This window comes from Canis lupus, chromosome 23, assembly GCF_011100685.1.
Source record: "Canis lupus familiaris isolate Mischka breed German Shepherd chromosome 23, alternate assembly UU_Cfam_GSD_1.0, whole genome shotgun sequence".
In the NCBI taxonomy this organism is placed as follows: Eukaryota; Metazoa; Chordata; class Mammalia; order Carnivora; family Canidae; genus Canis; species Canis lupus.
In genome coordinates, this window is record NC_049244.1 from 50,994,472 (window position 1) to 51,017,889 (window position 23,418).

A 23,418-nucleotide genomic window follows, 5' to 3' on the forward strand; every position below is an offset into this window, starting at 1 on the left:
GGAAATCATAAATCATATGGCATTAGCTGTGATCATGGTAAACTAAGTGTTAATTGATCTTATCAATCAACAGGAACTTGTAGAAGTTGAGCTTTATAGAAGAGACAAGATTCTGGAGAGGATAGACTGGAGAGGAGGGGGAGATTCAATGAAACAAATGTTCCTATGTCTCAGTAGCAATTTCTCAGAGCTATCTTTCTAAAATGTCCATCTGACTCCTGCTTCAAATCCTCTAGGGGCCCCATGGCACTGAGAGAAAAGTGCAAATTTCATAGCATGGTTCACATTGATCTTCAGTTTGCCTTCAATTCTTGTCACTCCATGTGAACCACTAAGAATTAACCGGAATATACCATCTTCTCTAAAACTTCTGTGCTTTGGCTAATGCCCTTCTGGAACTCCTTACTTGTTTTGACTTCTCCTGCTTCATACTGACTCTAACTCATCCTTTACCATTCAGCTTCCTTGATTGACCTCCTGGGCTCACATAAAATTCTGTACACGCCTGCTGTTACAGTACTTCACCTTTAGTGCTGGTTGATCAACCAACCAGTTTTCTGCATTAACTGAAGTTCTTTGATGAATGAATAAATGCATGACACAGATGAGACCCTGAGTGGAGAGGATTATTGCTACGATTTAGTCCAGTTTGATGGTTAGCTTGTTTGAAGTGCCTCAGGCCTACTAACAATAGCTTCCTGTTTGCAGTGAAGGAGCCATCCAAAAACTTGCAAGGATCTTCCTTAGCTGGCCTCTGTTTCTCAGTAGAGCCCTTTGTAGGTTACTGGAGCCTTGTAAGGTCAGGATATATAGGAGAATTTCTGCTATTGAGGGCTTCAGGAATTCTAATTATGCCTTTGCTGTCATGGGAGGTATTAGGTTCTATGTTTTGGAGAGTGGAGAAATCTAAAAGAAATAATGTAGTTTCTGTCTTTAAGACCCTGTGGAGGAATGACATTGGGAAGACCTTCCCTAGCTATAATTTTTATCATGGCTCTTAAAGTCCATGGTGTGGGCTATTTAGCAAATATCTGATAGGTCAGACTCTGCTTTGTTTAACATTTTGGTAAGTTGTGAGTATAAGAAAACTCTGTTCTCATTAGCTCCCCTCATGTGTCTTTTGGATTGGCTTTACTGATCTTTAACAAGAAAAATATTAAACTTCACCAAAATGATAGGAACAGCATCTTTAGGTATGGTACTATCAGTCTTCTCCCATAGTCAAACTGTCTGGGCCTGGAGTAGAAAAACTGTTTGGAGGGTGGTTAACAACTACCCCTTCTAACTACCCTGTCCTTTATGCAAAGGATGGGGTACATTGGCCTGTCCAAGGAGTCTTCCGAGTTGAAAGCAGTGGGCCAAGGGTGAATTTAGATGGGCAGAAGTAAAAAGTCAGGAGCTGAAAACCAGTTTGATGATCAAGCAAGTTTGTAGGGATGAGTGGGAGACAACCTCTAAAATGGTGTGTATGAGAAAGAAGTCTTTGATGGAGCAGACTCCATCCTAGGTAAAGGTCCCCATAAAGTAAGCAGCTCATTTGGCCAGATAGAGCCTCTGCAAGACTCACTAGAAAAAGAAGAACCTCTATTATTGGGATTACCCGCTATTGGCTCAAATTTCTGCCTTTTGCAGATATGTTCTGATACCTTATTGGAATGAACACCACTTTAAATAAAAGTAATCACATAGAATGATGATAAAATTAATACTAAAAATAGCACATTGGTCCCCCAGGTGTGTTCCAAGGGATTCCTAAGAGGTGTCATTGAAAAAGTATCCTATGGCCAAATCTTAAGTTTGGAACATACTCCACAGCTATCTTTTGGTGATTCACTTTACATATTGGCATAGTAAAAGCCCTGTTGTTTGCAATTTTCAGTTTACTTTGAAACCATTTTTGGAGTTTACTGGGGGCTTACTATAGAACTTTGACAACGTTTAAACACAATAAAACGTTTGATATGGCAAAGAGACTGCTAAAATCAGGCAAAAATCCCTTGATTCAAACCAAAGGGAAATTGAGAAGCTGGAGCTAGGATTCCCCAAAAGGTTTAAATGAGAAAATACCTGTAATGTATCTTGCATTGGGCCTTTTGTGGTTTGTGCTGGGTCATTTGTTGCTGCTGCTGTTACTGTTTTTGTTGTTTAATGGGAAAGGATATGGCAAAAGCTTATTCTTGACAGCTGTGTGAGAGACAAGTTGCTGTCAGTAGGGTAGATGCCAGCTAATCTTTCAACTAGGGTCCACTGCAACTTTGAAGCAAACAGTCATGATTTCTCTTTGCCTTCAAGTTTTAATATCTTGGTAATTGTCAGTATAAATTCTGATTGTTCTCTATGGTTTTACCATTCTCTTTCTCTTTCGATCTCTCCCTCCGCCTCTTTTCTTTCTCTCTGTATTTTATATATATATATATATATATATAATGCAAAATAAAAATAAAATTCATTTCATCTCAAGAATTCCTCAAGTGAATGGCAGGCAACCACCTTGGGTCATTTTCAAAGAAAAAATATTTGAAGTAGCAAAAGCCTCATTCAGATGGAGTTTAAAATGGCTTATAAAAACATCTAAAATCCCACTGAATTTTTGGAATTATAATTTAGAATTTAGAATGGCAAACTTAAATGCAGGTATCCCAAATAGTGACTGAAATAGGCTGAGTGTGAACTATAGTAAACTGGAAACTGTGGCTCATTAAAGAGGAGGCAGCTGGTCCACAAGATTGTTTTTGGGAGGAATGTGGGCCCATTGTTTCTGAATTATTTGATTTTTGAAAGAAAAGTAGGGAATTTGGATCTTTATGTAAAATTTCTGAAATTTTAAATAGTGGTACCCATGGAAAGTCAAGCCAAATAAGGCATGTTCAGGCACTGGTTTGCAACTTCAGAATTGGGCAAATGTAAGACTGCATGTGGCACAACCCGGACAATTCTTCATACCAGCTCAGCTCTGGGTTCTGTTTGTCCTTGAACCCTCTTCAAAGAAATTGTATAACGATTCTTACCCAACCCTATAAATGAGGTGTTCTTTGTGACCCTGATAAATATCTGCTTTAAATTAATTTGAGACCACAGTACCATTATGTGATGTTCTACAAAAGTCATGTTACATTTCCTAATGGCATTGCAATTAGAAAACTTGCAGCGTTAAGGCTATAGAATTTAAATTAGAAAGTATTTAGTCAAATACTGATAGAAAAACTGGCCAAAAAAAAATAGGTTTGTTAACTATAAGAATATTTGAGTATTATATTTTTGTTTTATTTAACAATTTGTATTGGAGAATATTTCATAATTTTATTTCCTCAGAATATGGCAGGCAGTAAGTTCAATTTTGAACAAATATTACTACATTTATTTTCCTTATCCTCCTTGAATAGTAAAATGAAGTACATGTAATATCTTGTCAAAAAGGTTCTTTGGCATTTTTATTCTTTTTATTTTCCAAAAGCAGATGCTCAACCACTGAGCCATCCAGGTGTCCCAATTTGGGCATTTTAAAATGTCACTACAGTATTAATGAAAATCTTTGAATGATCTTTCATTTGAAAGTAACCATAACAACTTTTTTTCTTGATTGTTCAATATTTTGAGAAGAAAATAAAAACTTCACAAATCACAATTTTTTTAAAGATTTTATTTATTTATTCATGAGAGATACACAGAGAGAGAGAGAGAGAGAGAGAGAGGCAGAGACACAGGCAGAGAGAGAAGCAGGCTCCGTGCAGGGAGCCCAACGTGGGACTTGATCCTAGGTCTCCAGTATCAGGCCCTGGGCTGAAGGCGGCGCTAAACCACTGAACCACCTGGACTGCCTACAAATCACATTTTAAAAAGTATATCTTAATGGGAAAAAGAGATTTAGAAGCTGTTTCAAAAGTTATTTTTTCTCTAAGAATTTTAACAAAAGTTAAAAAAAATAATCTAGTATAGCTATTTTATTATTATAGGGTGAAAAATACATGATTTTTATTATACATGTATTTTACCTAAAGAGAAAAACATATACCTAAATGTCCCTGAGGAGCTCTTGAACAGTATGTAAGACTGTACTAAAATTGGGTTTTTAGAAATTATTATATACGTCATAACCACCAAGAGTTAAAAAACAGAGGCAAGGTCAGCTGTGCAGCCAGCCCCTTACACAGGGAAGCTGTGTGTTCCTATTTTGGAGAACAATGGCTTTTGTCCCTTTATTTAAGGTGCTAGCACTTTCACAGAGATCAACTTTTCACTAATAGCAGTCTTCAGAAAGCAAGTCATATTCCCTGTTAACATATGGAATGGTATCTAGCTTATATTTATAAAAATTTTCATAGAGAAAGGGCTGAATTACTTTGGTTATTTATAGCTTTTTTTTTTTAAAGATTTTATTTATTTATTCATGATAGTTACACAGAGAGAGACAGAGAGGCAGAGACACAAGCAGGCTCCATGCAGGGAGCCCAACGTGGGATTCGATCCCAGGTCTCCAGGATTGCGCCCCGGGCCAAAGGCAGGCGCCAAACTGCTGCGCCACCTAGGGATCCCAGTTATTTATAGTTTAAAAAAACAGTTATATATCAATCAGATTGATATCCTGATTTGTAAAAATCTAACACCATAATTTCTGTATTATTACACACCTACTATAAAATTATTTTTAGTAACTAAAATTGCATTGAATAAATCAATTGATCATTTTCTTACTGAACATTTGTATTACTCTCAGATTTTTGCTACTGTAAATTACTATGGTGCTTGGCTTTCTTCAAGGCCAAAACAAACAAAAAGGTATTCTGTAGTTAGATCTTTTTCCTCAGTTTAGATCCCAGCAGTAGAATTCCTGAGTCAAAGAACATGAATATTTTAAGCTTCTTAATCCATAGTTTCCAAATGCATTACAAAAAGAGACCATAAAAATTTTATACTCTGACAAATGATGTAGGAAAATGCTGTTTCATTGTAATTTGCCAATATTGGATTGGATATTCATTTTTGTAAATCTTTGTTACTTTATTAGGTTAAAATATTTGAATATTTAATTTAATCTTTAATCTTTATAAATTTTATAAATAAAATATTTTATAATTCATTTTATAAATCAAATATTTTAAAATATTAATATTTAACATTAATATTAATTTAATATTTAATTTAATATGAAATATTAAAATAAAATATTATTTACAATACTCATGATACAGAAGCAACCCAGGTGTCTGTTGAATAGACAGAGGGATAAAGAAGATTTGGCGTGTGTGTGTGTGTGTGTGTATGTGTTTGTGTAATGGACTATCATGCAGCCATAAAAAGAAAGATCTTGCCATTTATGACAACATGGATGGACCTAGAGGTATTATGCTAAGTGAAATCAATCATGTAGAGAAAAACACCATTTGATTTTACTTATATATGGAATCTAAAAAACAAATGAACAAAGAAACTAACAAAAACCAGACTTAAATACAGAGAACAAATGTGGTTGCCAGAGGGGAGACGAGTAGGGTGGTGGATGAAATAGATAAAGAGGATGAAGAATTATAGACTTCCAATTATAAAATCAATAACTCACAGAGATGAAATGTACAGCATAGGGAATATAGCCAATAATATTGTAGTAGTGTTGTATGATGACAGATGGTGACTATGCTTATAGTGGTGAGCACTGAGTTATCCATATAGGATTGTTGAATCAATATGTTGTGTACTGAAACTAATAATTAACATTGCATGTTAATTATATTTCATGAAATTATATTTCACTGAAAAGAAAAGTCGAAGCCCCCAAGGAACTGAGGACAGGCAGTTTATGGCAAAAATCATAGATTTGGATGAGTGTAAGAGAATAATTTTTTTTCCTGTACTAGAAGAGATAAAGACCCTGTAAATTGAGGAAGTGAGAAAAAAGTCAGTGGACAAGAGACAGATTAGGCACTGGTTAGTGTCCCAGAAAAGGAGAGGGCTTGATAGAATCCTCAAGTTAGTCTGAAGTTCTAAAAGCAAAGGGACCTGTGCTCACTTCCCCTTGGTAACTCTGAGGGGAAACCAGACCCCATGGGGAAGTCCCAACTTCCAGACAGCACAAAGCGTATTGGTTCAAGTGGGTTCTGCTGTCAGGGAGAAACCCTACAATGAGGGATTTGTACACGTGGAAATTTACATATATATGTTATACACAGATATATAATATAATTGTTACAATTGTGATTAACAATCATAAATGTTTCAAGTTCCATTCCTCTGAATTTTGGTGGTATGCATTTTTTTTTTTTTTTAGTTTTTTTACTCAGAATATTGCTTTTCTCCAAACTGCCTATTTATTGTCATGAGCTTATTTCGTGAAATGTCTTCTATTTTTAAGGACTAGTAGAAAGCATTGAAACTTCAAACTAACCTTAGAAGTTAATTTTAAGTTTGTCGTATGATAGACCCTGAGCCATACACTATTAGTTAAGACTCTTAATTTTAAGTGACTAAAATCTAGCTTGAACTAGCTTAGGCAAAAAGTATTTAATGGATCACAGATTTCAAGGAAAAAAATTGAATCTTGGAAGAGCCTAGGAAGCTAGGCGTCGGGATAACCGGAACAAAGGACATGACCACCCAAGGGTTTCCTCTTGTCTTTCATCTCTGCTTTTCTTTGCACACTGGCTTTATGCTCTTAAACTGCAGATTTATGTTTCTCCTTTCAGAAGGAAAAGCAGGTGCCCACAATGCGCCTAAGTTTTAGTTCTTATATCTACTGCCACCTGAGGGGGATTGCCTGCTGTTTTCTCTAGTGCAAGGGGGAAAAAATCCTAGAGAAGGGCTTGGGGGAGGTGTTTCATCCACTTAGCCAGTGGAGTTGAGTCCTAGAGCATGGAAGCTTCTGTGACAGTCATATGAATGGTTGGAGCTCAAGAGTAGAGTGGGAAAAAAGAATTCCTTGCATAAAGTATTGATGATTCCACAGAAAAGGAATCCTATTTAAGTGGACAAAACAATAGCTAACCATTACATGATAAACAGAATATGCAGGAATTTTATATGCATTTCCGTCCTTTAGAGTTAATTAAAAAAAAAAAAAAAAGAATATTTATCAATGCCTGCGGTTACCAAAACTGGGACAGAACAATTAGGGAAGTAAGAATGATAAGTTCTTGCACTAAAGAATAAATAATGTAATTACTGAGAGTACCTTAAAATGATGGTAGTGATATTTAAAAGTGTTTTACATAAACTGTGATTTTATTAAGAGCATTTTAAAATGGTGGAAATTTCCGTTTTTCTCTAAATTGTCTTCTATCCCCTTACCTTCAAGGAAAATACAGTGAAACATTTTACCTGCGTTTTGTGAAGATATACATCAAGCCTACAAAACAAAATTATGTGTTTGGTTATTTATTAAGTCAGGATTAAGACTTTTAACCTCTGTTTCTGTACTAGTAAAGCTTAAGAGTGTCATACTTAGTCAAAGGAAGATCTATTTAATAGACTCTCTACATATTAAAGAGGCCGGGAGATTTTTTGATTACTGAGTCAGTTTCATTGCTGGTAGTCGGTCTGTCTGAATTTTCTATTTCTTTCTGCTTCTCTTTTGAGAGGTTATATGTTTCTAGGTATTTATCCACTTAAAAATATTAATAAATAAAGAGACCAAGGGAGAAATCAAAGACTGAATAAAGCTCAAATGGGATTAGTTAAATGAAGTTAATTTAAAAAGCACTGTTGACTAATTCCAATGCAAGGTACCTTTCTCTCTCTTTGTTGGGAGAACGTGGAGAGAGAGGCAGAGGGAAGAGGAGAGGGGAGGGAACAAATATGACTGTGTGATATCAATGTCAAGACAACACCTTATTAGGCTTTTGAAACCTCTGTCCTTTAGCAAAGGTAAATATTCCTGATCCTTACCTCAATAGGGCAATCACTCTTTAGAAGGAGCCAAGCTATTAAGGAGTACATTTGTTATCAATATACTGAAAGTACGTTGATAATTTACACAATAATGACTGGGATAAAACAATTACCTCAGAAAAGGATATGTTTTAGTAACTAAGCCAGAACTTTTGTAAGAAGATATAAGTAGGTGTCATAATAATTTTGTAAATAAAAGCAATAGGAGATCACTCAAGGGGAAATTATGTGTTTGCATTTACAAATAGTTTTATTTATTTTTAAAATATTTATTTATTTATTTATTTATTTATTTATTTATTTATTTATTTATTTATTTATGAGAGAGAGAGAGCACGCACGCGCTCGAAGGGGTGAGGTGAGGATAGGGAGAGGGAAAGAATCTCTAGCAGACTCTGTGCTGAGCCTGGAGATTGTGGGCCTCTATCCCATATCCCTGAGATCATGACCTGAGCCAAAATCAAGAGTCAACTGACTAAGCCACCCCAGCACCCATAAATAATTTCGTTTTAAATATTGCCACTGTTCTGTGCAATTGGATGTTAGTGACATTTTTGGTCTTGGGCATTCTCTAGTTGAAATTTTTGAAGTTGCCATACTCATGATAATAGGTAAAGAAGTTTGGTTTCTGTCTCCAGAGTTTCACAAAGTGCTTAATGACTTTTCTCTGCAAAGTAAGAATTCTTTCTGGTTTTATTGAATCCTAAGTGAGTATCTACCTCCATACTTGGGCTCCTCACCCCATACTCCCTACTTTCTCGAAAGGCAATTTAATTTCCTGGATGCATTTAGTCAGTGGTTAATTCCAGAGGAGCAGTTACAGAAGCCACTTTTTGTAATTGGCAGCTATTTGCATGTCCATTTCTGAAATCCATTTCCCAACAACTCCTGAAGTACTCTCTTGTTTTGACTGCTTTGTTGCAGTCCTAATTTTTCCCTTGATAATTAGATGCCTTTGCCTCTCAGATCTCGGTAGGATATAATCCTGAAAATCCCCCACCTCGTTTCTTTAGACCTCAAGCTTCCACCTGTCATCTTAGATTGCTGCAAAACCAGTTTGAGGGAAAGACTAAAAATAAAGGAATCCTTAGATCCAGGAGCTTGGCATAAAAGAATATAGTTTACAGGTGGTAAAATCCCCAATGATGTGATTAGCTTTCTTGTGTTTTCTAAAGTTCTTGATTATAGAGTGGAGGGAAGTTAAAAGGGTGTTTTAAAGTTATTTTCCTTTAGAATATCTTCAATATAAGTAATATTAATAGATGATCCAAATGGAAATGATTAAGAGACTATATACAATTCCTTTCCCAAATTTGTTTTACAACTCTGTGATTCTCACAAAACTCATTTTAGTCAAGTCAGCTAAGGGAAAATCTGGGAAATAGATAAAGGTAATAAATGAGTTGTTCTCATGGGTACATTGGCAAGAGGTTTATAATACAAGTCATCCAACTTCCAGCACAGGACTCTCTATGCTGGAACATGCTGTTAGTGCCCACTATTTTCAGAAACACCCTCTCACTAGACAACAACGTGTCCTCACATCAACGTAGTAGTCAACTTTAATGCAGAGTTATGGCCCTTAGAGAAAATGTGTGCTTGCACAATGCATACTTTGTTACAATATTATGTGAATTGTTTATTTTATAAAATTGATATATACCGTAAGAGTGAACATTAGTGCCTTTCCAGGCATGGCATTTTAAACCATATCAGTTTGATTTGAAAGAAGTGAAGTTAACTTTCATAGTCAGAACAGCGTGAAGTCATGTGGCCTGACTTCTCAGGGAGCATTGTTGGAGGGCCTGAGATGCTATTTATATGTAACATTCATTTAGGAAATATATTAAAAGTAAACTTGGAAAGTGTCTTAATGTGTACGTTTTTTTAAATTAGAAAAAGGAAAATGTTTTGTAAAAATACAAGCTTAGAATTCTTTTCTGAGTAAGTCTTAATAGTTGGAGTGGGCTTTAATTAAGGAATGTATATTAAATTAAGTTTTCTTATAATATTTCTGGATTTTTCCATATTCATCAGTCTTGGTATGCTTATATATACATAATAAGCTGTCTAAGGTATTTTAAAAAGGTGTTTATTTAAATTCTATTTTATTTTTATAAATTTTTATTGAAGTATAATATAGAGAAAATGCATAAATATACATGTACAGCTAAATTAAATTTCACAAAGTGAATTTTTCATGTAATCAGCACCCAGATCATGAAACAGAGCATTATATCCTTTCAGAAGCTTTCTTTACCTCTTTTACTATCACTCAAAGGAATTTACTATCTTGATTTGTAACACTGTAGATTAATTTTGCCTTTTTTACACTTTATGTAAATGGAATCATGTAGTGTATATTCTTTGTCTGGTTTCCTTCACTCAGTGTTAGGTTTGTGAAATGCATCTCTGCTGTAGTAGCTGCTGTTCAGTTTTCTATGGTATGAATATACCACAGTAGATTTATCTGCTCCACTGTGGTTTGGCATTGGGCTGTTTTTGATTGAAGGCTATTATAATCACTGGTGCCATGAGCATTCATGTGCGTGTTTTTGGTGGATATATAAGCACATTTTTGTTGGGTTTGTACTAGGTGTGGAAATTCTGGATGATGGCCTTATACATATGGCCAGGTTTATAGATCCAACTATTTATTCAAAGTAGTTGTATTAATTTACATTCCCACTAGGAGCTGTTGAAAGCTTTTATTGATCTTAAATTACAGATTTTTCTTTTTCCTCCATTATTAGTCTTGGTATTCTTTCTGTGCCAGGACATAGAGATCTATTTTATTCTTTTTTTATTTTTTGTACAGTATTGTATGGGAATGTAGGTTATTTAATGTTCCTCTGGTATTGACCAGGAAGGTTGTTCCCTTTTCTTTTTGCTATTAAAAATATTGTATGACCTCCAAAATTTAAAATGCGCCCACCTTTTTACACAATTTATACTACAGATGTTTGACATATACAATTTTTTCATTATATATGTACATGTAATTTTTCAACTTCTTATTTTGAAATAACTTGGATTTGTAGAAAGTTGCAAAAATAGCACAGTTTCCATATGCCTAGCTTCCCCTAATGTTAATACCTTACATAACTATTGTACAACTATAAAACCTGAGAAATTAACATTGGTGCTATACTATTAACTAACCTACAGACTTTATTTAATTACATCAATTTTGCACTAGCATCTTTTTTTTCCAGTCCAGGATTCAATCTAGACTCACACATTGCCTTTAGAGCTCATACTGTCTTAGTCTTCCTTGGTCTGTGACAGTTCCTTAATCTTTGCCTTTCATGACCCAAGACTTGTCAAGGGTACTTTTCAGTTATTTTGTAGAATGTGTCACAATTTGGATTATCTGATGTTTACCATAATTATATTGAGATTATTCATTTTTGGGGAACTATACCACAGAAGCAATGTGCCCTTCTCCGTGTATCATGTGGGAGTGTATATGCTGTCATTATGTCTTCTTACAGGTGATAATAACCTTGATCACTTGGTTAAGGTGGTGTTTCCCACATTCCTCCACTGTAAAATTATTATTTTTCCCTTTGCAATTAATACATACCTTGGAGTAAATACTTCCCTTATTCCTTCTACATTTATTAATTGGAATTTCTTTGTGAGGGAAGGACTGTACTATTTATTTATCTATTCAGTTACTTAATAACATCAGTATGGAATCATTCACTTTTATTTTGTGGGTTATACTCAAATACTATAGTTATTTATTTCTAAACTGTTCCAGTTTTGGCTATTAGGTTTATTAGGAGGTTTCAGGTGACACCTGTTCCCTTTCAAATGTCCTGTCTTTCTTGAGCTCTTCCTTACTTTCTGGCACCAAAAATGTTCTAGGCTCATCTTAGATTTTCCCTCTTCCACCCTGGAATCAACCAATTCTCTAAGATACCTTGGTTTCCTTTATGAGAAAATGGTATTTAGAAACCAAGATGTGAGAATTGGATGTGCTCATTGCTACTGGGGTAGGTACCCTTGTTTCTGAGCATTGATTTTTGTCATTTATACCTTTCTCTTGGATCATGACATTCAGAATACCCATTTTATTTAATAAATGCATTTAATAAGTACATTAATGTTTGCTATATAGTGTTTCCATTATTTGTTTCTAAATAGTTTATAGTTTTTATTTTTATTTCGTCTTTGACCCATAGTTTGTTAGATGTATGTTTAAGTTTCCATGTATGTAGATTTTTTAATTGAATTTTTGTTGTAAATGTTTCATGTAATTTTACTGTAGGCAGTGAATGCACACATGTGATCTTTTTCTTTTTAAGAAGGTATTAAAATTTTAATTGTGGCTGGTTACATGGTCAATTTTTGTGATTATACCATGTGTCTGAAAGAATGATTATTAGATTTAACCTCCAATTATATCCATACATCAAGTTTGTTAATTATGTGACTTAAATCCTCAATATCTCTACTATTTTTCATGTCATTGTAACCATTCCATTTCTGTGAAAAATTTGTCAATACCTCCCCTTATGATTAGTAATTTGTCTCATTGGATTTTTAACATTTCTTTGTTTTGAAGCCATGTTTTGGGTATGTAAAAGTTCATGATTATTATTTTTCTTGATAGATTGGGATTTTTATCAAAACTAAAGGGTTTTTCTATTTACTGTCTTGCTAGTTATTAATATTAATATTAATGTATATCTTTTTATCATTTTTAAAGCATCTGTCTGGCATATATTTTTCTAACCTTTTATTTTCTACATTTATGTTAACTTATTTTTTTTAGATGTGATTCCTGAAAACATTTGGCTGATTTTTTTTCTCTTAGTATGCCAAGAGAAATACTTGTCAGGGTACAAAGTAAGGCTGAAAATAGGAGAATTTATTAAAAAATTTAATTTTATTTTTTTAAAAAGATTTTATTTATTTACGAGAGACATGGAGAGAGAGATAGAGAGAGGCAGAGGGAGAAGCAGGTTCCATGCAGGGAGCCCGATGTGGGACTCGATTCCGGGACTCCGGGATCACGCCCTGAGCTGAAGGCAGATAGATGCTCAACCACTGAGCCACCCAGGCATCCCAATTAAAAATATTTTAAAAGTGCATTTAAGCTTTCAGAACCTCTGTACCACTCTTCCTCCCTAAAGGCTTTTTAGTACTTTGTCCTGACTCTGGCAAATGGCATAAGAACTATCAAAATAACTAGTTCCCCACATGATCTCCCCACTGTTGAAGCCCATCATTTAACAATTCCAACACATACCATGGAAGCTTAAAGACAGCATTTCAGTGCCTCATTTGTTAGGTTTTTTTAAAAGAGAAAATAGTATAATATCTATTAATGCATATTCGAAAATCACCATGTTTTTTGTCATATGTGTTTCATCTGTTCCCCTTTTCTTTGTTTGTTAAAGTAATTTAAGGAAAATCCAAGACTGCATGCTATTTTCATCCTTATTTATTTCAGTGTGATGGCCATTTTCTTATATAACAGCAGTATCATTATCCCCAGATTAGCAACAGTTCCTCGTTATTTTCTAATTCCCAGTTCATAATCAAATTTCATTAATATTAAAAAAATTTTAGTTTATTTATTTGAATCTGGGTCTATACAAGGTCCACATGTCACTTTTGTTGCTTCTCTTTTATCTCAAAGAGCACCTTGCTCTTTTCTCCCTTTGTCATTATTGTGGAAATTGGACCAATTGTCCTCATTTGTAAATATGAATAGACAACAAAGGATCTCCAGACTTGTAAGGGAGGCTTCAAATATGAAAGACAAAAAGCAAAACATAGAAAAAAATTTTAACACCCAGAAGAAACAGAAGCATTATAGTAAGCTCAAGAAAACTTTCAAACACACTGTTATTGATACCAAAATTATCAAAAGTATAAGAGAAAAAATTATATCCATGAAATAAGAACAAAGGCTAGTAGAAAAGGGACCTAGTGAAGAATACGAAAGAATTCTTGATAATTAAAGTATGATAGCAGAAATTAAAATTTTTATAGGCAGGATGGAAGATAATGAAACTAAAAATATCCAAGGTAGTAAGATGACCAAAAAATATTAAGAAAATTAGATCTCTCCAGAAGGTCCCACATCAGATAGAAACATGTTCCAGAAAGGAAAGAAAATGGAGAGGAAGGACTCATTCTCCCTAGGGTAGAATTCCTGGAACTAAAGAACGTCAGTTTCTAAAACAAATACTCATCAAGTGCCCAGCATGGAAAATGACAAAAGATTGACAGGATAATATATTGTGATGAAATCTAAAAATAGTAAGTGAAAAGAGAAAAAATTTAAAGCTTCTGAGCCAAGACAGGGGGAGAATGGGGAGAACATACCCTGTGTTGTACAAAGAAGTAGGAATTAGAGCAGCTTTGGACTTTGCAGAAATAGCACTGGAAGTTAAGAAACAGGAACAGTGCCCTAATTTTTGAATGAAGAATATTTTTTTTCATCTGTGATCCTATATTCAGCTAAACTGTCCAGTCTGAGATACAATAAAGACATTTTCAGATGTTCATGTTCTCAGATTTACCTCCCATGCACAAAAAGCTCCTGGAAGATCAATTCCACCAAAAGGAGTGCACCAAGAAGGAAGAAGACTTTAGAGCCAGGATAGAAGAAAGCTGAGGATATAATTTCATATCCCTGAAATGATATGAAAAGGAAGACCCAGGGTGACAGTTGTATAGTCAATCGAGAGAATACTCAGACTGGAGCCGGGGAATAGAGAGCTCTGGAAAGGATGTTTCCTGGGAAAGAAGTGATATGGAAGAGTTTTCCGCTGTGTGTGAAGGTGTTGAGAAAGAAGAATTACACCTCTGTCAGATTTGGAAGATGTATCAGTGATAGGCACACAGAAAACTAAGAGAAGGAGGTTTTGTTTGTTTGTTTGTTTTTAAATCCAGGGACAGCAAAAAGTTGTACAAGAAATGTGATCTTATCATAACATGTGGCTCACTAGTGAAAAATAATATAAATACTGAATTAAAAGATTGATTTAACTAAAGAGCAAGACAGGGAAGGCAGTGTGTTTGTATGCGTGTATAAGAGTCTGGGTATGTGTAGGAGGGTCAGTTCTTATTAGGATTGTGATAGAGGCTGCTAGCTACCTACCCTAACATCATTCTCCCTTCTTCCTTAGTAATAGAACTATGGATACATCTGGGAGCTCATCTTTCCGGTTAAAGACTACATTTCCCAGCTTTACTTGGAGTAGTGTCTAAGTTCCGCAGGAGTAGTTAGTGATACTTCCAAGAAGTCTCCTTAAGAGAGACAGAGTGAGCTATTATTTTCTTCTCACTGCTAGTCTGGAATGGGAAAAGAGTTGCTGGGGTTTCTGCCATTATCACGGTCAATGAAAATAAAGGGTATGGAACAAAGGTGGTAGACCAGAAAGTTGGAAGGATCCTGGGGCCCTGATGAATCTATAAAGCTATTATATCAGCATTGGATTGGCTAACAGTACAATTTGTTTTTATATAATATGATATACTTGTATATATTTAAGTTGTCATATTTGGGACTCAGATGCAGCAGAATCAGATATTAACTGATTTGTGATTTACTAGGTAATATCTGAACTGAAATATTAAGGAATAATGATGTAAGCCTATGATTTTGTTATATAGAAGTAAAAACTAGAGGAATCAGGAGAAAAGTTGAAAGTTGTTTTGGGCAGTGGGATTTGAGGTAAAGGCAAATGATTACTATTTTCTTTAACTCAGTAATATGTGACATTTGCAATTATATATATGTATTTAATAAAAATTAAGTTGATAAAATTGATTTATTGATGTTTAGTTGCATTTTAATTAATAATTCAAGTGGCAATACTTCATTATAAAAATTTGAACAGTACAGAAGATGCAGAGTAAAAGTTACGTCTCTCTACAGTGTTCTTTGCCTTTCCTCTGCCCATCACTTCCACTCTCCTTCTCAGGGATAATAGTGTTTGATATGTGCCTCTCCATGCTTTTTCTGTATATTCACTTACCATATATAAAGATACATAATTTCTTAATATTTACGTTTATTAAATGTATATTTAAATTTTAATAAAGTTTCCTGGAAGGAATATTTAAACTTGTAATGGATGTTGTTTGTTTATATTTTTAGGATTCAAGATGTAAACATGCAGTTAAAAAGTCAACAAAATGAATTTCAGAGGGTCCAGAAAGAACTGAGTCATTTGCGATATGAATTAAAAATTAAGCAGAGACAATCACAAGTATTCAGGTAAGATTATCTTTAAAGAATTGAAAATTGTAAAGATTTAAAAAATACATTTAAGAGTAACTTTATAAACATTCAAACATATTTTAGTAATATAGTTTCTATATTCAGTGTGATGCAGAAAAGGGAAACAACTTCACTTTTTTAAAAAAATCATTATCTCAACCGAATAGTTTTAGCAATAGTATTTAAATCAGGCAAACACCTTGCTTTTATTTGCAGTACATTTAGAATGAAAGCATAGTAACCAATTCATTTTTCCCTTGACCAGTATTTCTTGGTGAATTTGATTCCCTGCCTGGTAGTCCAGTGATACAAAAGTAATAGAATAGGGTAGCTTTCTTTTAAAGATTTATTTATTTATTTGAGAGAGAGAGAGAGAGAGAGAGAGCGCGCATGCCTGAGTGGGGAAGGGACAGAAGAAGAGAATCTTCAAGCAGACTCCTGGCTGAGTGTGGAGCTGACATGAACCTTGTTTTCCCAACCCATGAAGTCATGACCTGAGCCGAAACCAAGAGTTGGACACTTGAATGAATGAACCACCCAGGTGCTCCTGGAATAGGTTAACTTTCCAAATGATAGTAATGGACCTACTAAATTTAGAAATCTCCAACATAAATAAGGTTAATTCTGCTTTTATATAATCTTTGGAGGGTTTATAATACTTAAAGGTAAAACCCAATGTTCTAAAGAAACTAGGAAATTCATTTTCTTTTATAAAATTGAAATGGACTATATTGAGGATGTCAGAAACAATGATTCTTTTCAAAATTGAGTAATGTAGCTCTTAGAAAAGGAAAATAAGTTAAATGAACCTTACAAATAGACACAGTTTCTGGGTGACTTAATATGTTGAATGAATTTTTTGAATGTTAGATTTCTTTCTTTCTTTCTTTCTTTCTTTCTTTCTTTCTTTCTTTCTTTCTTTCAATTTACTAGCTGTCAGAAATATTGTTTTGTTAAAAATACTACTTGGGATAAGGATTTTTTAGTATACTATCTGGTGATCATCTCCTGGCCAAGTACCTTTCATAAATGCTTTGTACATAACTGATGCTCAATAAATAATTTTTGGATAAAAGAGTCTACTCATAGATGATCATTTTTGTCATCAGAAATCTCTGCCCTGTCCTAGAAATCTGGTATTGAACTAGTGAAAGGGAAAATTGCACCTCTTATTTTATTTATTTTATATATTTTTAATTTTTAAAAATTAAAAATATTTTTATTAATGTTTTTGAGTAGAGACACACAATGTTACATTAGTTTCAGGTGTATGGCAGACTGTTTGACAAGTTTATATCATGCTGTGCTCACCACGAGTGTAGCTCCCAGCTGTCACCATACAACACTATTACAGTATCATTAACTATACTCCTTATGCAGCGCCTTCTCTTCTCATGACTTAGTCATCGAATAACTGAAAGCCTATGTCCCCACTTCCCTTCACCCATTTTATCTGTCCTTCATCCCCCTCCCCTCTGGTAATCATCAGGGTGTTCTTTGTATTTCTTTTTTTTTTTTTTAAGATTGTATTTATTTATTCATGAGAGACACAGAGAGAGAGGCAGAGACACAGGCAGAGGGAGAGGCAGGCTCCATGCTGGGAGCCCGATGGGGGACTCCATCCCAGGTCTCCAGGATCAGGCCCTGGGCTGAAGGCCGCGCTAAACCGCTGAGCCACCTGGGCTGCCTCGTGTTCTTTGTATTTCTAAGTCATATTCTACTTTTTGTTTATTTATTCATCTGTTTTTTTTTTTTCCACATGCAAGTGAAATCATATGGTATTTGTCTTTCTTAGTCTGATGTATTTCACTTAGCATAATGCCCTCTAGGACCATCCATGTCGTTGCAAATGACATGATCTCATCCTTAGCTTCCATATCTTGGCTATTGTAAATAATGCTGCAGTAAACATAGGGATGCATGTATCTTTTGAATTGGTGTTCTTTTTCTTTAGGTAAATACCCAATCGTGGAATTATTGGATCATATGGTATTTCTATTTTAATTTTTTGAGGAACCTCCATAATGTTTTCCACAGTGGCTGCACCAATTTGTATTCCCGCCAACAGTGCATGAGAGTTTCTTTTTTCTCTATATCCTTGCCAACACTTGTTTTTTCCTACCTTTTTGATATTAGTCATTCTAACAGGTCTAGGGTCATATCTCATTGTAGTTTTAATTTGCATTTACCTGATAATTAGTGATGCTGAGCATCTTTTCGTGTTTCTTGGCCATCTCTGTGTCTTCTCTGTCTATTCAAGTCCCTTTGCCCATTTTTAATGAGATTGTGTGTGTATGTGTGTATGTATGTTGGGTTATATAAGTCCTTTATGATGTTGGATGTTAACCCCTTATTGGATATATCATTTGCAAGTATCTTCTCTCATTCAGTAGGTTCTTTTTGTTTTGTTTTGTATTGCTTTAAAGATTTTATTTATTCATGAGAGACAGTGAGGCAGAGACAGGCAGGGGGAGAAGCAGGCTCCTCACTGGGAGCCCAATGCGGGACTCCGTCCCAGAACTCTGGGTTCATGCCCTGAGCCAAGGACAGATGCTCAACCACTGAGCCACCCAGGCATCCCTTTATTTTTGTTTTATTGATGGTTCCCTTCACTGTGCAGAGCTTTTTATTTTGATGTAGTCCCAATAGTTTATTTTTGCTTTTGTTTCCCTTGCCTAGGAGACCTGTCTAGAAAAATGTTGCTATGGCTGATGTCAGAGAAATTACTGCCTGTGCTCTCTCCTAGGATTTTTATGGCTTCAGGTCTCATTTTTAGGTCTTTAATCCATTTTGAGTTTATTTTTGTGTGTGGTATTAAAAAGTGTTCCAGTTTCATTCTTCTACATGTAACTGTCCAGTTTTTTCCTCTTCTGTTTATTGAAGAGCTATCTCTCTCCTCCCACCCTGTTGCATATTCTTGCCTTCTTTGTCATGGGTTAATTGACCAAATAATTGTGGGTTTACTTCTGTGCTTTCTGTTCTGTTGCAGTTATCTATGTATCTGTTTTTGTACCAGTACTATACTATTTTGATTACTATAGCTTTGTAGTATATCTTGAAATCTGGATTTATGATACCTCCAGCTTTTTTTTTCCTTAATATTGATTTGGCTATTTGAGACTTTTTGATGGCTCAATGCAAATTACACATTTCTCACTTTAAATGGAAAGCTGGAAGTGGTTAAGCTTAGTGAGGAAGGCATGTCAAAAACCAAGATAGGCGTAAGTATCCAAATAATGAAAAGAGCCCAAATATCCATCAAATGATGAATAGGTAAACAAGATGTGGTGTGCATATATATATACACATAAGAGTGTATACACGAGTGAACACACACACACACACACACACACACGTATACACAATAGAATATTACTCAGCCATGAAAAAGAATGAAATCTTGCCATTTGTAATGACATGGTGGAAACTAGAGTGTATTATGCTAAGTGAAATAAGTCAGTCACAGAAAGACAACTACTGTATGACTTCACTCACATGTGGAATTAAGAAACAAAAGAGATGAACATAGGGAAAAGAAAAAAGAGAAAGGGAAGCAAATCATAAGAGATTTTTAACTATAGAGAATGAACTGAAGGTTGATGGAGGCAGGTGGGTGGGGGATGGGCTAAATGGGTGTTGATTATTAAGGAGGGCACTAATTATGATGCACAGTGGGTATTATATGTAAGTGATGAATCATCTAAAACCAATTTTACCACATGTATTAACTAACTAGAACTTAATTAAAAACTTGAAGTCAGGAAACAAAAAAAAAAAGCCAAGATATGCCAAAAGCTAGACCTCTTGTGCCAGTTAGTGTAGTTGTGGATGCAAAAAAAGAGTTCTTGAAGGATATTAAATGGACACATGAGTTTTCATATCCAATGAATACATGAGTGATAAAGCAAAACAGCCTTATTGCTGATATGGAGATGGTTTTAGTGGTTTGGGAAGAATATCAAACCAGCCACAATAGTCCCTTAACCCAAAGCCTAATCTGGAATAAGGCTCCTACTCTTCACTTCTATCTATGAAGGCTGAGAAAGGGAAGATGTGGAAGAAAAGTTTGAAGCTAGCAGAGTTTCGTTCATGAGGCTTAAGGAAAGAAGCCGTCTCCATAGCAAAGGTGCAAGATGAAGTAGCAGGTGCTGATGTCGAAGCTACACAGCAAGTTTGCAGAAGATGTAGTTAAGCAAAGTAATGAAGGTGGCTACACTAAACAGCAGATTTTCAGTGTAGACAAAACAGCCTTCTATTGGGAAAAGATGCCACCTAGGACTTTCTTAGCTAGACAGGAGAAGTCAATGCCTGTTTTTAAAGCTTCAAAGGACAGGCTGGCTCCCTTGTGAGGGGCTAATGCAGCTGGCGACTTTAAGTTGAAGCCAATGTTCATTTATGATTTTTGAAAATTCGAGAACCCTTAAGAATTATGCTGTTTTATGTGCTTCCTGTGCTCTAGGAACAGAACAACAAAGCCTGGATGATAGCAAATCTGCTTACAATATGATTTACTAAATATTTTATGCCTATTGTTGATGCTTACTGCTCAGAAAAAAATTTTCCTTTCAAAATATGACTGTTCATTCACAGTGCACCTGGTCATCCAAGAGGTGTAGTGGAGATGTACAATTAGATTAATGTTTTCATGCCATCCATTCTGCAGCCCCTGGGTCAAGGAGTGACTTTGACTTTCAAGCCTTATTATTTAAGGAATACATTTTGTAAGGTTATAGCTACCATTGATAATGATTACTCTGATGGACTTGGGCAATGTAAGCTGAAAACTTTCTGCGAAAGATTTACCATTCTAGATCCTGTTAAGAACATTTGTGAATCAAAAAAAAAAAAAAAAAGAACATTTGTGAATCATGGGAAGAGGTCAGAATATCGACATGAACAGAAGTTTGCACGAAGGTGATTCCAAGCTTCATGGATGATTTTGCGGAGTCCTGGACTTCAGTGGAGGAAGTAACTAGTGTAGTGAGAATAACGAGAGAACTGGAATTAGGATGTACAATGGAATATCACTCAGCCATTAGAAATGACAAATACCCACCATTTGCTTCAACGTGGATGGAACTGGAGGGTATTCTGCTGAGTGAAGTAACTCAATCAGAGAAAGACAAACATTATATGTTCTCATTCATTTGGGGACTATAAATAATAGTGAAAGGGAATATAAGGGAAGGGAGAAGAAATGTGTGGGAAATATCAGAAAGGGAGACAGAACATAAAGATTCGTAACTCTGGGAAACGAACTAGGGGTGGTGGAAGGGGAGGAGGGTGGGGGGTGGGGGTGAATGGGTGACGGGCACTGAGGGGGCACTTGACGGGATGAGCACTGGGTGTTATTCTGTATGTTGGCAAATTGAACACCAATAAAAATAAACTTATTATTAAAAAAAGGAATAGAATCTAAAGATATAGCGAGAGAACTGGAATTAGAAATAGAACCTAAAAAAAAAAAAAAAAAAAAAAGAAATAGAACCTAAAGATATGACTGAATTGCTGCAATTTCATGATAAAACTTTAACGGATGAGGAGTTGCTTCATATGGATGAGCAAAGAAACTGGTTTCCTGGAATGGAATCTACTCCTGGTGAAGATGCTAAGAAGATTGTTGTAATGACATAAAAGATTTAGAAAATTACATAAACTTAGTTGATAAAGTGGTGGGCAGGGTTTGAGAGGATTGACTCAAATTTTGAAAGAAATTCTGTGGGTAAAATGCTATCAAACAGCATTGCATGCTACAGAGGAGTCATTTGTGAAAAAGCAAGTCAATTGGCATGGCAAACTTCATTGCAGTCTTATATTTTAAGTCCTCTTTAGCATGTTAAAGTCCTTTTGGAAACCTCCCTTTTTCCTTACCTCCCCTAGTTCCCAAGTATATACTCAGCCACTCCTCACAATCCCATTGCAGCAGCTCTTTAGGCCTTCAGATCCTGTGTCTGTGCTTTAATAAAAATCACTTTTTTTGCACCAAAAAAAAAAAAAAAAGGATTGTCAAATCATCCCAACCTTTAGCAACCATCATCCTGATCAGTCAGCAGCCATCAACGTAGAGGCAACACTCTCCACCAGCAAAAAGGTTGTGACTCATTGAAAATGCATATGATAGCAGTTCTTTTTTTTTTTTTTTAAAGATTTTATTTATTTATTCATGATAGACACAGAGAGAGAGAGAGGCAGAGACACAGGCAGAGGGAGAAGCAGGCTCCATGCACCGGGAGCCTGACGTGGGATTCGATCCTGGGTCTCCAGGATCGTGCCCTGGGCCAAAGGCAGGCGCCAAACCACTGCGCCACCCAGGGATCCCATGATAGCAGTTCTTAGCAATAAAGTATTTTTAATTAATATATATACATTTTTAAGACATGATACTTTTGCACATTTAATAGACTACAATATAGTATAAACATAACTTCTATAGATATACTGAGAAACCAAACAAGTTTGACTCATTTCATTGTGAAATTTACTTTATTGTGGTGGTCTGGAACCAAACCTGCAATGTCTCCAAGTTATGCCTGTACAAGTCTCACACTCCTTTTGTAAATTCTTTTCTTTCTTTTTTTTTCCATTTGTTTTTATTGGAGTTTGATTTGCCAACGTACAGTATCACACCCAGTGCTCATCCCATCATGTGCCCCCCTCTGTGCCCATCACCCAGTCACCCCAACCCGTGCCCACCTCCCCTTCCGCAACCCTTTGTTTGTTTCCCAGAGTTAGGAGTCTCTGATGGTTTGTCTCCCTCTCTAATTTTTCCCACTCAGTTTCCCTCCTTTCCCTTAAAGTCCCTTTTAATATTTCTTATATTCCCCGTATGAATGAAACCATATGTTTGTCCTTCTCCAATTGACTTACTTCACACAGCATAATCCCCTCCAGGTTCATCCACGTTGAAGCAAATGGCCAGTATTCGTCTCTTCTAATGGCTGAGTAATATTCCATTGTATATAGAGATCACATCTTCTTTATCCATCATCTTTTGAAGGACATCGTGGCTCCTTCCACAGTTTGGCTATTGTGGACACTGCTGCTGTGAACATTGGGGTGCAGATGTCTTGGTCTTTCACTGCATTTGTATCTTTGGGGTAAATATGTAAATTATTTCTAAATATTTTATTCTTTTTAATGTTATTATGAATAGGGTTATTTTAACATTATTTTTGCAATTGGTTATTGTTGGTATACAGACATAAAGCTGATTTTTGCATGTAGATCATGTATCCAGTGGCCTGTGAACTTGAACCTGTTTGTTCTAGTATTTGAGGGTGTGTGTGTGTGTG

At 35.3% G+C, this 23,418-nt stretch overlaps 1 protein-coding gene across 9 annotated transcripts in view; it reads left to right on the forward strand.

Annotated features, from left to right (window-relative positions):
* The window catches only part of LEKR1 (leucine, glutamate and lysine rich 1), a 169,948-nt gene that overhangs the window by 49,653 nt on the left and 96,877 nt on the right, over positions 1 to 23,418 (forward strand). For all 9 annotated transcript variants that reach the window (XM_038571291.1, XM_038571294.1, XM_038571287.1 and 6 more), the window contains one exon: positions 16,004 to 16,123. In XM_038571291.1, the coding sequence (XP_038427219.1) occupies positions 16,004 to 16,123 (120 nt within the window). The remainder of the gene's footprint in view (positions 1 to 16,003; positions 16,124 to 23,418) is intronic.